Source organism: Asterias amurensis, chromosome 5 (genome assembly GCF_032118995.1).
Source record: "Asterias amurensis chromosome 5, ASM3211899v1".
NCBI classification, from domain to species: Eukaryota; Metazoa; Echinodermata; class Asteroidea; order Forcipulatida; family Asteriidae; genus Asterias; species Asterias amurensis.
This window is the reverse complement of record NC_092652.1, coordinates 11,198,751-11,213,159: the sequence shown is the minus strand read 5'-3', so window position 1 is coordinate 11,213,159 and position 14,409 is coordinate 11,198,751. Positions and strand designations below refer to the sequence as shown.

The following is a 14,409-nucleotide window of genomic DNA, read 5'->3' as shown; positions in this document are numbered from 1 at the left end:
GGTCTCCCTATTTTGTCAGTGGGTGCGTTCGATAAGCTTCCCTGGGTCGACCCCCCACTGGTCCCATTTCACAATCCTTTCTAAGCACAACAACTTGCTTAGCATAAACAATTTTTCTTAGCAAAAATAGGTTACCAACCAGAATACCCTAATGGCCACCATTGGTGCGACTGGTACCATGGTCATTTTCCTGCTTAGCCAAGAAACTTACTTAGCAGATTTTTTTCTACTAAGCAGTTTTATGAAATTGGGCAAAGGAAGTTTTCTTGGACTACCTTGTCTCTTGAGTGGCCGGATGACACACAGTGCGCTGACCCAATCAGGCGCCACTTTAGACGATAACGTAAAGAGTAACTCCAGACTGGTTGCATCTAAGATGTGAACGTCTGGGTAGTAGCCGTGGCAGATGATGCGAGATTCGCGGCTTGTGCCTTTGGTTGCCTGGTACGTCTGGGACAAAGAGAAAGAAAACAGAATCCACCGAGTCAAACTTACGACAGAGGGCACTTCAGATACATGTAAGTATGTAGATCATGCTTTGAAAATTTATAAACGGCATTCCGACAAATGGAATTTACAGCAAGGGTAATGTTATCGTGTCTTAGAGGAACTGAACACAGCTAATTACTCATAATAATTGTTAGCATAAAAACTGACTTGGTAATATACAATACAATACAATGGGTTTCTATATAGCGCCAAATCATTTAGACAACAGGTAAATGGCTCCCTCTGAAGTAACGTACATTTTTGAGAAAGATGTTATTTCTCACTGAAATATTTGAATCTAAAAAAAGACTTCAGACCCTGAGCCTTTGATTCAGGCATCTGAGAGCACACACAATTGTGCAACAGGGGTGTGTTCTCTTTAATTGTTCTCTTGCAACTACGATGACCATTTGAGTTAAAATTTTCATTGATTTGTTTAGTCTTTAACAGTTACCAAAGATGTCGAGTGCCTTTAGGACTTTAAGATGTACTGCGCCTTGAACACCCAGCAGGGTTGATGTATGTGCGCATTACAAGTCTTCTTCTTATTATTATTATTACTCACATGCATAACTGTAGGCACTCCTTGTAGCTTAGTCTGCTCAATACATCGACCATCACTCACATCCCACAGACATAACTCACTGCAAGGTCAAGAGGTCACACATCAGGTTAAAGGTCAACATGAGAGAAATGTAACACACTTGGAATCCAATTTAGTAATTAGAAAAAATTAATGAAAACCCATGTCTTGGATTTGGATATATATTCTCAATGCTCGTACTGGAATTGACCGATAAGAAAGAAGACAATGAAGAATTTTCATTTTTAGATTTGGGAGGAAAATCAGATAATCAGAGAATTATTCCAGAAAAAACCTGTGCAGGTGCAGTCCAAGTAGAAAATGAAAACCTAATCTATTACATGTATATGTAGTGCCCCCTGTGGGGTTCGAACCAGGCTCCCAGATGTGGAAGGTGAGGCAAGACACCACTACACAAACCTGATTGCGATGGGGGGGGGGGGGGAGTTAAATTTAATGTATGTTACACATAAATAGTGCTGGGCGAATAGTGAAATTTTGTTATTCGGATACCGCTGGCCACCTATCCAAAATTAACCGGATATTCGAATAGTTTTTTTCGCCGCTAGAGGGCGCTATAAAAAAATAAAAAAATAAAAAATTAATTTATTTTTATTTTTTTGTCGCTAGAGGGCGCTGTTCGTTTGTGAATGAGATCTTTTGGGCGGATTGATATTAGTTTTAGACAGTGTCACTCGGTTCATTCATAAAATTAATTTATTTTTATTTTTTTGTCGCTAGAGGGCGCTGTTCGTTTGTGAATGAGATCTTTTGGGCGGATTGATATTAGTTTTAGACAGTGTCACTCGGTTCATTCATAAAAATGACCGGATCTAATTTAAGATGGCGATTTGCTTTTTCTTTTGATCGTGGATGACTCTACGTGAAGGAAAACTTTTGTAATCTTTGAACAAATTACGTCAGAAATGTCATTGTTTTAACTCTTCACGGAGGTGAGAATAGTTAAATACTTAATTTATGCTGTTTTATGCTGTCTTAATAGAAGTTTCATTAGGATTCAGACAAAACATTCATGTCAGTTGTCGCCCGACGTCCGCGGATATTCGGATATTAAAGAATATCCGGTTACTTGGTTGTAATTACAGAACTATCCGGTTTATAAATAGCTATTCGCGCCCTATGCGGATATTCGATTAAGAAAAAGAGAGGCATTCGCGGTTACGAATAAGAAAACCTATTCGCCATTAACCAGATATTCGAATAATTCGCCCAGGCCTACACATAAAGCAACCGACCCGTTTTCTGCTGCACTGATGAAAGTGGATGACTCCCAGGATTCACTGGCTCTAGCGAGGCATGTGATCGGAGCGGAGTGTCCAACAAGCATGTTTCTGGGAACCACCTGCAAAGAGAGAGACAGTGTGAATACAGAATGTTTTTTTAAAACTACTGCATCGACAGATATCACCAGGGCCCAATTTCATAGAGCTGCTAAGCACAACAAAAAATACACTTTTGTGTACCTGAATAAGGTTACCACCAAAACTACCATGTCAAGTGTGCAATTTGTGACTGGTATCCTGCTCATTTCTGCAAAGCAGAAAACTGTTGCGCAATATTTTTCTGCTTAAGCAGCTCTAATGAAATACACTTACATGTAGCTTGAAATTTTTGTACTTCACAGGCATTTGAAACTACATTGGGTCTTAGATTTCTTCTTTAAGGAGGGCAAGGCCACTATCATTTTGCAAAGGGCTCTTCCATTGGAATATCTTTGAAGGGATTTGTGTCATGTAATCTGCTTGTGGCTTGGCATGGAAACATGATTTCACACCCAGCTAGTAAACGCGCCTGCTGGCCATCACAGAACAAATAAAAGCTTTAAAGGGTTTGACACATTTTGTAAATCAAGTTTTTGACCAAGACAAGAAACCCTATTCACTGTGCATGAAGAATTTTCCTGTAAAAGTTTCAAAGAAAGAGAGTGAAAATCACTGAGAAAGATTTTTGAGAAGAGATGCTGAAATAATTTTCTTCTCACTGAGACATTTCACTCATTTCTCAAAAACAACAGTTACAAGTGTAATGTAAATCAGTGTCAAACAAAATGTATCCAATCCCTTTAAAGTCTATAGGAAATGTTGAAGAGACATCGAGGTACATTGTATGTAAACGAACCCAGTGCACTTATCAGAAAAGAGAAGGGGTTCGCCCTGGTGTTCCTGGTTGTGGCTGCTGTATGCGCCCTAGAACCTTGTAAAATCTTATAAGGTGCTAAATAATTTGGTCTCAGAATTCATCACTGCAATAACTTATTTTTCTGATAGTTGGTATAATAAATCTATAGGAAATGTTGCCGGGGCACCAAGGCTAAACTTGGGCAACAGAGGCCATAGACAAGTTAATATTGTCACCTGCATGTTCTCATTAAGGTCCCAGAGGCAGATCTGTCCATCATGGCACCCAGTTATGATTGTTCGTTGGTCAGTGGTAACCAATACTGCTGATACGCAGTGAGTCGGGGCACTACTCCCCCACAGCACTACAGGGATGACAAGTCCACTCGACATCGCCGTAGATGTTTTTTACGTCAGTCTTGATTTTAAACAAGATGGAGAAATGTGAATCTGGAGGGAAATCAAAGAGAAATATAATAATAATAATAATAAAAATCACAAATTCTTATAAAGCGCAGTTCACAATAACTGTCTCAATGCACTTAAAGATGCTACGTCAGATTTTTGGCCCCAAACATTAAAAAATTGATTTTTTTTGAGTGAATGGTATTTCAAAGAGTATCACCCACTCTAACGAAATGTCTAATGACAGAAATTTAAAATGTTTCGTATCAAACACATAAGAATTGGTCACGTGATATATTGTCGGGATCCCGACTAATTTTGAGCACTTTATTTCACTGCTACTAATAATTGGCGGACTTTTTCGCGCAATGGCTCAAATGAAAGCTTGTAACTTTCTCGACCCCCATCAAAATACCTATTGAATTTTAAATCAAAATTTTGGGGTCAAATCGGCCAAAAATCTGACAACGCATCTTTAACATTAGTGCCCAGGTCATTGACCAAATAACAATCCTTTAATCTGTCTCAGCTCCCTATGGAGTATACAACCTGGGCAACTGTAGCACTCCAAAGGCGTTTTCATACACAATATCAGCCTCTACCACCGCAGGTAACCATTTATACCCCTGGGTGAAGAGAAGCAATTATAGTAAAGTACAATGTTTCTTGCTCAACGACCACAAAGGCCACTATCGGGATTCAAACCAACACTCCGGGGACTTAACTCACAGCGTCACCACAGTGGAATGGAATCAGCAGCAAGCAGCACAAAGTAAAACAACGCACTGCAGCGTCACAACAAATAACATTCTACAGCAAATCAAATCAGTGCCCTTGACCCATCAGATGAATCCCGGTACACATCATGGCACTGACAATGTTTATCGAGCGACTGCCAACTCCGAAATTGTTCTTCATAAAGTTACACAGCAGACACGAGAGCACACGAGTTACACATACATGAGCTACGAAAAACGCCAAACAAATCTTGGCATCAAAACATGGTTTTCTCTCCTAAGAAAGACAGGTACTTTCTTTGCAGAGGAACTCCAGCATACAGCACTTAGAAAATTGGGCTATTCTTTTGTATTTTATGTAAATGAACTTAAAGGGAAGGTACACCTTTGGTAATTGTCAAAGACCAGTCTTCTCACTTGGTGTACCCCAACATAAGCATAAAATAACAAGCCTGTGAAAATTTGAGCTCAGTTGGTCATCGAAGTTGCGAGAAATTGATGAGAGAAACAACACCCTTGTTGGACGAATTTGTGTGCTTTCCGGTAGGAATGAAACACTTCTAGCTAGTTATTTTAGTGAGAAGTTACCTCTTTCTCAAAATCTACGCTACTCCAGAGGGAGCCGTTTCTCACAATGTTTTATACTATCAACAGCTCTCAAATGCTTGTTACCGAGTCAGTTTGGAAAAGTTTCCGTATGGCGCCACCACTTTTTCATTCGATATGAAATAATTTAGTATCTAATTTACCTCAATGAGATATCCTTTTTTGTAAAAATGAGTGAAAAAGTGGTGGCGCCATACGGAAAGTTATCCGTCAGTTTTTAAGTAAGCTAATATTTGTTTTGAGTAATTACAAACGTGTCATTTAAAATAAATATCTCTGGGGGCTACTTGTAAATTGTAGTTCTTTATGTACAAATACACTACACATTTTATTATGATAACAAATTATTACAAAAAGTGTATCCTATAAAGTGCCAACACAATGTGTAAACCAACAAAATGATGTAAAACGAAACCACTGTACCACTGACGTGTATCTCAACTAAACTACACAGCCAACAATCGTACATCATCCACCGCCACTACTGCGTCCATGTCTTGCCAGTGGGTGCAGTGGTCGGCAATACACAAAATCACGCCCACAAAAACCATGGAGAAACGCATAATAGTAAATTCGTTTTAAATCAAGCATACAGAGACAACAACTTACGATTTTACATTGTTGAATGCTCCATAACAGTTAGCAAACTTACAGATTCAACTATGGCAGCACATAATGGTTAAATTATGTGAAAATTCGATTAACACATTTTGATGTGATGTGCGTAGGATTTCGACCCAATCCGCCGACTAGCAATACGGTCTTGCGGCCTATTCAACTCATAGGATTCTGCACGTACAAGGAAAACGTACGGTAACCCGACTAACGTTATGGCGACGCATTCTCCTAGGTAAACAGTGTCGCTAAAAGAGTTTATTAATCATCGCCATAATTAATAAACAATCGATTATCCTCTGTTTAGAGATCGTGGTTAATATTGTACTTCGAACCATGGAGGAAGAAATGTTCGAACCAAGCTTAGCAAGTACTGAGCGAGGTAGTCACTGTATAGGAAGTGTGTCATAATGAATTCACTTACTTATAATTAATGATCTTACGTTATAAGTGCGAGCATGGAGGTAGGATTCTAGGGAACGCAGAACTTGACCGTGCAACTAGCGAGATTGAAAGGGTTCAGGGGGCACAACGAGATATGACCGGTCTGGCAGGCTAGCTGCCCCGGAGGTTCGGTCCCCAAATTATGGCAAACTGTGTGCACACATTGTTTTCAATTGTTGGTCCAAATTGGATATAATCGTGTGTACAAACTTCTTCTAATAGCGCCCTCTTTTGAATCATCCTCTTTAGCCAATTAATCCCAATGGGGGACCGAATCTCTAGCGGACAGAATTCCTTGGGACACCAGAATTGTCTGAATTTTTTTCCAGCGCGATTTTTGTTAAAAAACATTTTACAATAAGACTCTAAAAAGACTGCTTTGCATTGCCTTTTCTGAATTCTGTTTGCCCGTACTGAATAACAATGCTGGACTTTCCTAAGTTTTTTTTATGGACTTAGGCTTACCCCTTGCGATTTGTTTTAATTTTGGGCTCAATTCGAATAAAATGCTGTAGGCCTACTTATACCCCCCCCCTTGAAAAAATTGTGTTTAAAAATATCCGGTCTCAATACTTTAGTATACAGGGGTGGATTTCACAAAGAGTTAGGACTAGTCTTATCTCGAGTTAGGACCAGTTACTCGTCCTAAGTTATGCAATTTGTATATCTCCTATAGGACTAGTCCTTAGTTAGGACTAGTCCTAACTCTTTGTGAAATCGACCCCTGATCGTAGAGTTTATTAAAATTAAAATAAATTTGAGCAGAAAGTTAGTCGGATTGAAGACCAGGCATTCAGGGGGGACTCAAAGTCTGGTCGAAACCAGCGTGTTGATCACCCATTAGAACCTTTCTGGGGTGGCTAGTTCCGGCCCCTCGTACTTTCCCACCACCCGGAGTAATCACCCTATCCTAATTTGGGGAGAGACATGTCTATAGTATAAGGGCACATTTTTATGTAAAAATATTCGGACGTGAATTTTCACCACATATTCTGTTCAACAAAGTTTATTCTTGATTATGCTGTGCCATAAAATTTACCATTGTTTTGTTCCCCCATTCTTTATGCAAAATGGCAGCCGGATTGAATTGTGAAATATTTAAATTGTAAAATGTACAAAACTAATATTTCCGCTCAGGCTTCCACATTAGGGCCCAGTTTCATAAAGCTGTTAAGCATAAGATTCTGCTTAGAACATTTCTTTGCGAAGCAACTACGTAACTCAATGGACGGTTTTTGGCTGGTAACATTTTAGCCCAAAAGCAACCGTTTTTGTGCTTAGGGCAACCGTTTTTGTGCTTAGCAAGTTGTTGTGCTTACATGCATTATGAAATAATTGGGCTCTGGTTTATGAACGTTGTGGTCAAAGAAAACCTCTAAAACCCATAACTTAAGGCAGACTGCCGGTGTCAGATGCAATTGTGTCCGCCGTGCAATATTGTCCGCTCCGGACACTTTTGCATATGCAATCGTGTCCGGGGTTGTGCAAAAACCGTCCGGCGGACATGTAGGCCTACATTGTACATGTATGTGCGCGCGTAAGCGAGCGTACATGCACCGAACCTACATAATATGTAGCATGAATATGCACGAATTAATTTTATGATTGCAGCGAACACCCAACGGCCGAACATAATTCCCATGTCATTCATGACATGCACTTAGCTTGTAAAAAATGGCGAACGTATTCCGTCGACCAATGGCGTTCAATTTACTGCAAGGACGGTTTTGCACAGGGGCGGACACAACTGCATAATTATGCAAATGTGTCCGTGTGTCCGGGCGGACACAGTTGCGATATGCAGCAGCGTCCGGGCGGACACGGTAGCATATGCAAAACCGTCCGGCGGACATTATTGCATATGCAATAATGTCCTCCGGATATTATTGCATAGAAGACATAATATAGCATGCGACACCGGCAACAGAGTCATGTCAGAGTACATTATGGTATATATTATAGACACTTGACACTGTAATTGTCAAAGACCATGCTTCTCACTTGGTGTATCTCAGCTACAATAACAAACCTGTGAAAAGTTGAGCTCAACTTGCGTCAAAGTTGCGAGTAATAATGGAAGAAAAAACACCACTGTCACACGAAGTTGTGTGCTTTCAGATGCTTGACTTCGAGACCTCAAAATCCAATTCTGAGGTCTCGAAATCAAATTACTTATTTTTGTCGAAAACTACGTCACTTCAAAGGGAGCCGTTTCTCACCATGTTTTATACTATCAACCTCTCCCCATTACTCGTAACCAAGTAAGGTTTTATGCTAATAATTATTTTGAGTAATTATCAATAGTGTCCACTGAATGCCTTTAACATACATGTTGACCGATAGAAAGAATTGGAGCCAGGCTTTCTCCCTTCCCTAGAGAACATACATCGTGTCAATTTCACCCTCGAGCACATTTGCTGCACACCCGAAGTTTTTGGTACTATACTTCCGTCTTGGGCTAACTGTTGTGCGTCGACAGAAATAATAAATTTCATCGTAAGGGATTGGCCCTCGAGTCATTGAAAAAAATATATAATAAAAGGTGAGACAATAAACCGATAACATAATTTTTGCTTTCCTTGTGGGAGACTTTTCTTTTTTGATGGACACGGGCGAGAGAGGTGAAGTTAATTTCAGTTGTGTTCTCCTTCGCCGTGTAATGCATTTAATAATTTGATTTATTAACTAATGTATTTAAATTTATTAGTCACTAATTATTCGTTTATTATTCATTTATTAATGCAATGATCTCTTCATAAAACCCGGAACAGTTTATCGAATCCGAGAGTGCATCACATCACGTGGCCATTAGATTTGACTCAAGTCCCATTCCCGCATTCCTTGCCCCATTGTCAGAAAACTATTGTTTTGTGATGCTCCGCATCCCCCAACCTGTTCCGCTAGTTGGCACAACCTTATTTCTAACTCAAAACCATACGATACAATTTAAGATAACGTTGTTCTAACAAACTTTTTCACCTAAAATAAAAAGGGTACTTCGGTTGACTGATATTCATAACATCACTTTCCGAGGAGCTTTTTTTATTTTTTTTTATTAATAAAAAACATTAAATAAATTTTTAAAATGGCTGAATGTTTATTCGATGTTGTACTTTATAAGTGCAGAACAAACAAATAAATACTAACTAATAATAATGATCAATTCTGTTTTGCTTTTCTAAAGCGTTACATATTTTTTGTCTACAGGCATGAAGAGATGTATGGTTGAATTTTTAAATAAGACTCGTTTGACATGTACACATGTTGCGCCTAATAACAGTTTTCAATGTGCTGTGTGCTATAGTGCATTCAACCGTACCACAACACACCAGGCCAAACCCATTCTCTTAGCGATAAGCGTATATTTGGGCTCTTTAACGTGTGTTAAAACAACACACGGGACCAACGAATTTACGTCCCATCCGAAGGACGAAGCAATAACGATTCAATCTATTACTTAAGTATTACGACCGTGGACATGAACCCACACTATATGGCGATCATAAATACCAGAGCGTGTATCCAGTGCGCATGACCACTCAGCCACGTCACGCCACTACATCAAATGACTTTCTTTGCAATGGCTGGAGATAAGTGTGAAAAGGTCGTGTTGCTTTTTCTTTCAAAGAAAATTTCCTAAATACTAATAATAACTGCTTAACTTATTTAATATAATATTCCTTTTTCAAGCAGAAAATACAGTTGTTACTCTTTGGGTTTTCTATGATGGCAAATTATGCTCAGGCTACTCTTGCATTGGTTAGCTTGTCAATCACTTAAACTATAATATGTACTGCTTACTACGAAGGGCTATTAGCGCCAGCAAACAAATAAAATTCAAATCCGTTATTACGGATTCGCAATCCGTTATTACGGATTAGCAGTCCGTAATAACGGATTGCTATTCCGTAATACAATCCGTAATAACGGATTGCTAATCCGTAATAACGGATTGCGAATCCGTAATAACGGATTTGAATTTTATTTTTTTGCTGGCGCTTTTAATAGGCCTTTGTAGCTTTCAATCAATGGGAGACTTTGGAATGCTAGGTGGCAGCAAACTTACAAGGTAATGTACATTGTTTCGTAGTTCTGGGCACGCACACATTACCTGTAGATTTTACCTGGTAGTTCTGCTGCCACCAAGCGTCCCAAAAGTCTCATATTCTGCGCAAAACAAATTAAATACATAAATAAATACATACATAAATAAATAAAAATGGTTGGTCAATTAAGGTTGGATTCCACCCATATTTACATCAAGGGATGGTAAACTGAAATAAATACCTCGTCAGGGTAATTATGACTGTTCACGCATGCTTAGAGTCACATAGTTACGCTCCTTTGTCTTGTAAGCATTGCGAATCTTCCTCTCTTTCTCGAGAGATCCCAGAGTCCTTTCAACATGCTTGGCTTGGAAGACATTCCCCGACAATCCACAACGAGTCTAGAGAAGCATTCTGCTATACCTTCGTAGCTCTCCCGAACGGAAACCTCAAAGAAAGGGATGCCCAATTGTTGAGCCATGTCCTCGCCTTCCTTTGGTGTAACAACCCGAGACCGAACCATGTCCATCTTATTCCCAACTAAGATTGTTGGAGCTCTGCTCTTCCTTAGTTGGTCAATGACTGCCTTAATATCAGTAACAATGTGGAGGCTTTTTGTATCAGTGACGTCATACATGACGATGAAAGCATCCGCCCATTTCACAGCTCGTTCCAATGAGTTGCTATTGGTGACACGTCCCTGTACAAAATACATTCAATTGAAATCATCAGAAAATAATTATGCAGATAATAACAACATTACAGTCGTGTAAATTCTCCTTGCAAGCAATAACTGTTGTACGTACACTATTTGTGTACATGTGCGGGGCTTATCGTTTCAAAAAAAGCCAAAACGTTCTGTTTATAAACAACAACAACAACAACAACAACACCGATCGCTGGTATCTTCAATTCTGAGCGGTCAAAATGCATTTGGCTGTGTTCATTCGTAAACCATCTCGGCTGGTGAACGCAGCCTGTGTTAGTCGGTATGCAAAGAATTAATCCAAATCAATCACACTAGCCAATTATGCCCTCACTTGTACCCGAATACTCCTTGATGAATAGAGGCAATATTAAAATCAAAGTGTCTTGTTGCAACAAGACAGTTTGATTATTATCCGGGTTTTTAAAACACACACTGAAAATATTTCCGCCGAGTCCAACTAGGTGTATCTCAACCAATGCATAAAATAACAAAACTGTGAAATTTGAACTCAATTGGTCGTCGAAGTTGTGTGCTTTGAGATGCTTGAATTCGAGGCCTCAGCTGAGCTCTCGAATTGAATTCAAATAGTACAAAATAACCTCTTTCTCAAAAACTACTTACTTCAGAGCGAGTGCTAACAGTTATTTTGAGAAGTTACCAATAGTGCCCAGTGCTTTTAAGTGTTTGACACGACAAACTTCATCATTTTTCTCCTATTATCTGAATTTGGGGATTAATGTGAGGGAATAAACTCTTCATGACGAATATTGTATTTATATATCTATGTATTTGAAAATAGGTCACGATGTCACCTCGTGTTGTGTCAGCCCCACTCCCATGTTAACATGGTCAGTATACACTGCATTTACCTGCTGCATTTCCAACGTTGTGTCCAATATTTCCAGGCTGATCCTCTGCCCGTCAATCTCAACATCCTGCTGATAAGTATTCTCTGAAAATGGTAACCAAAATAACACGAGCTTTTTACTTAACGTTCCGGGGAACCACCTGTTTCTATTAAATCCCCGGATAATCTTCCAGCTATGTCGGAATGCATCCATGGTTGTATGTATAGCTTATCAAACAAGTATGATATGAACAATGCAAAGATAGTTCTGCCCGTGTAGTGTCCCTCCGTTCGATCTAATAGCTTTGTAATGTATTTCACTTTAATCAGATGGACGTTTGTAAACAAGTTATTTAAATACAATCTAAAATTAGATTTAATAGCACTGGACAGCACTACTGGTAATTACTCAAAATAATTATTAGCATAACATCTTACTTGGTAACGATTAATGGGGAGCTGTTCATTAGTATAAAACATTGTGAGAAACGGCTCCCTCTGAAGTAAGTAACGTATTTGATTTCGATACCTCAGAATAAGATTTTGAAGGCACGAAATCAAGCATCTGAAAGCACACAACTTCGTGTGACAAGGGTGTTTTTTCTTCCATATAGTATCTCGCAACTTCGACGACCAATTGAATTCAAATTTTCACAGTTTTTTTTTGTGCATTTATATAGTGTCCAGTATCTTTAATAATAGAGGAAAGTATAGTATTTTGTTGGAATGCTTGATGGTTTCTGGATCCTACCTTTGTTTCTCTCATAATCACCGATGAATCTCCTTGTTAAGTAACGGACCGTCAAAGCTAGAAGAAATCACAATAGTTCTTAATGAGAAACTATCGATGGTTGGTAGTTGACAAACATTCACACTATAAACAATTAGTTTACGTATTGTTCTGGCAGACAGCCTATTTCCAACCAGCTTAAGCCCTATAATCAATATAAATTGAAGTACTAAGCCTTCTGGACATTCCTTACATTCCAAACGTCAGTCATATCCGTACCCAACATAAATTCCTTTTTGACGTTTCAAAATTTGAATAATATGATTGATATTTTGACAAGCTTCTGTTGCTCCTTCCGCCCAGATAGTAGATAAAAAGCAGGACCGGTCTTTATTTACTGAACTTAGAAATCTCTCTCAACGAACACAATCTATCTATAGCAACTGGATACACCAAAGTTGATACCTCACCATGCAATGTCTCAATCAACCATTTCTGATTAGTAAAATTTTCTCAGGTTTTGTCTGTCGAGCGCAGTTCGTTTTATAATTCGTTTGAAATTTGACATTATTTCACTGATGAGTGGAATAATATTAGGGGATGAACGACAACAAAAACAGTGGAGGCCAATCAAAATGATGAGAGACCCTGAAGTTAATATTCACGTATACAATTCACGATTGGCTCTCAATTCACAAACATTTAAGTAATTATTTGCGAATCGGGGCATAACAAATACGCGAATATTTAGGTAAATAATAAAGTTTGATGTTCCTTCAGGGCCACCAAACATAACAGTGTCCGACTTCAGAGAGAATTATTTCCAAAAAGTACTGAGTATTTAGTGCTTACAGCACTTCAGCGTAATATTCTTTATCCCCGATAAATTTTAACATCTCTTAAAGGCAGTGGACACTATTGGTAATTACTCAAAATAATTGTTAGCATAAAAGCTTTCTTGGTGACGTGTAATGGGGAGAGGTTGACGGTATAAAACGGCTCCCTCTGAAGTGCCATGATTTTCGAGAAAGAAGTAATTTTCCACGAGTTTGATTTCAAGACCTCAAGTTTAGAACTTGATGTCTCGAAATCAACCATCTAAACGCACACAACTTCGCGTGACAAGGGTGTTTTTTCTTTCATTATTATCTCGCAACTTCGACGACCGATTGAGCTCAAATTTTCTCAGGTTTCTTATTTTATGCATATGTTGAGATACACCAACTGTGAAGGCTAGTCTTTGACAATTACCAATAGTGTCCACTGCCTTTAAATCGCTGTCGCTGCGTTACCCGGCTAGTAATAAAGGATTCGAATTGCCTCTAAGCTATTGGGTGGTCTAGTTGGTGAGACACTGCTCTAAATCGCAAAGGTCCTACGTTCGAATCCCACACGAATAATGTGCCTGTGATTTTTGTTGACGAAACTCGGGAGCTGAGGTCCCGAGTGCGCTTAACCGCTTGGGCATGAAAAGTGTCCGACTTGAGAGAGAATTAATTTATCCAAAAAGTACTGATTGGACAGTGCTATTAGCACACAGCGGTGTAAGGGAAAACCACTCACAGGTACAAATAGTTTTACGCATCCGCTGTTGTTTTAGTCATGTGATGTTTTACCATTGTTATACGCATTAGCATGTCCAATGAAAATCTTTGTAAAGTGAAGGGGTGTAAAAAAAACCTGGCCGATTCATACTTCAATAACTGCATAGGCCTAGAGGCACTGATTAGTTGGAAATTGTATACCTACAAACTATAGCATTAATGTTTAGTATTGCAACTTACCTGTCTTCCCGGATCCCGATCGTCCCAGCACTGCTACTCTTAGCCTGTCTAGTTTCCTCTTGTTGCTACTAGACATGACTGTTTTCACAACATCAAACAGCAACATGGATGTTCCCACAATTGGCAAGACCAGTTTGATAACAGTTTATGACGGGTGCAGGCAGGACTATATGACTTTATAGCACTGTGTTGAGTGTGTGTTATGGGTTAAGCAAAGACCATGGCCCCAAAGGTACCTTATTGTCTGGGTGTGTGAGGTAGTCAGGTCAAAATAAA

At 39.1% G+C, this 14,409-nt stretch overlaps 2 protein-coding genes across 3 annotated transcripts in view; both read right to left on the bottom strand.

Moving 5' to 3' along the window:
• Positions 1 to 5,704, bottom strand: part of LOC139937063 (WD repeat-containing protein 7-like) — a 40,261-nt gene extending 34,557 nt beyond the window's left edge. For both annotated transcript variants that reach the window (XM_071932045.1, XM_071932046.1), the window contains exons 1-5: positions 5,568 to 5,704; positions 3,448 to 3,660; positions 2,329 to 2,435; positions 1,055 to 1,133; positions 276 to 450 (exon numbers count right to left, since the gene is read on the bottom strand). In XM_071932045.1, coding sequence (XP_071788146.1) covers positions 276 to 450; positions 1,055 to 1,133; positions 2,329 to 2,435; positions 3,448 to 3,603 — 517 coding nt within the window. In that variant the 5' untranslated portion in view covers positions 3,604 to 3,660; positions 5,568 to 5,704. The remainder of the gene's footprint in view (positions 1 to 275; positions 451 to 1,054; positions 1,134 to 2,328; positions 2,436 to 3,447; positions 3,661 to 5,567) is intronic.
• A 1,713-nt stretch (positions 5,705 to 7,417) lies between these two features.
• LOC139937277 (ras-like protein family member 11B) lies at positions 7,418 to 14,399 on the bottom strand. The gene is made up of 4 exons (XM_071932379.1): positions 14,134 to 14,399; positions 12,371 to 12,427; positions 11,642 to 11,724; positions 7,418 to 10,763 (listed from the first exon to the last, which is right to left on the bottom strand). The coding sequence occupies exons 1-4, from the start codon at positions 14,237 to 14,239 to the stop codon at positions 10,344 to 10,346; spliced, it is 666 nt and encodes a 221-aa protein (XP_071788480.1). The 5' UTR covers positions 14,240 to 14,399; the 3' UTR covers positions 7,418 to 10,343.
• Positions 14,400 to 14,409: the final 10 nt, after the last annotated feature.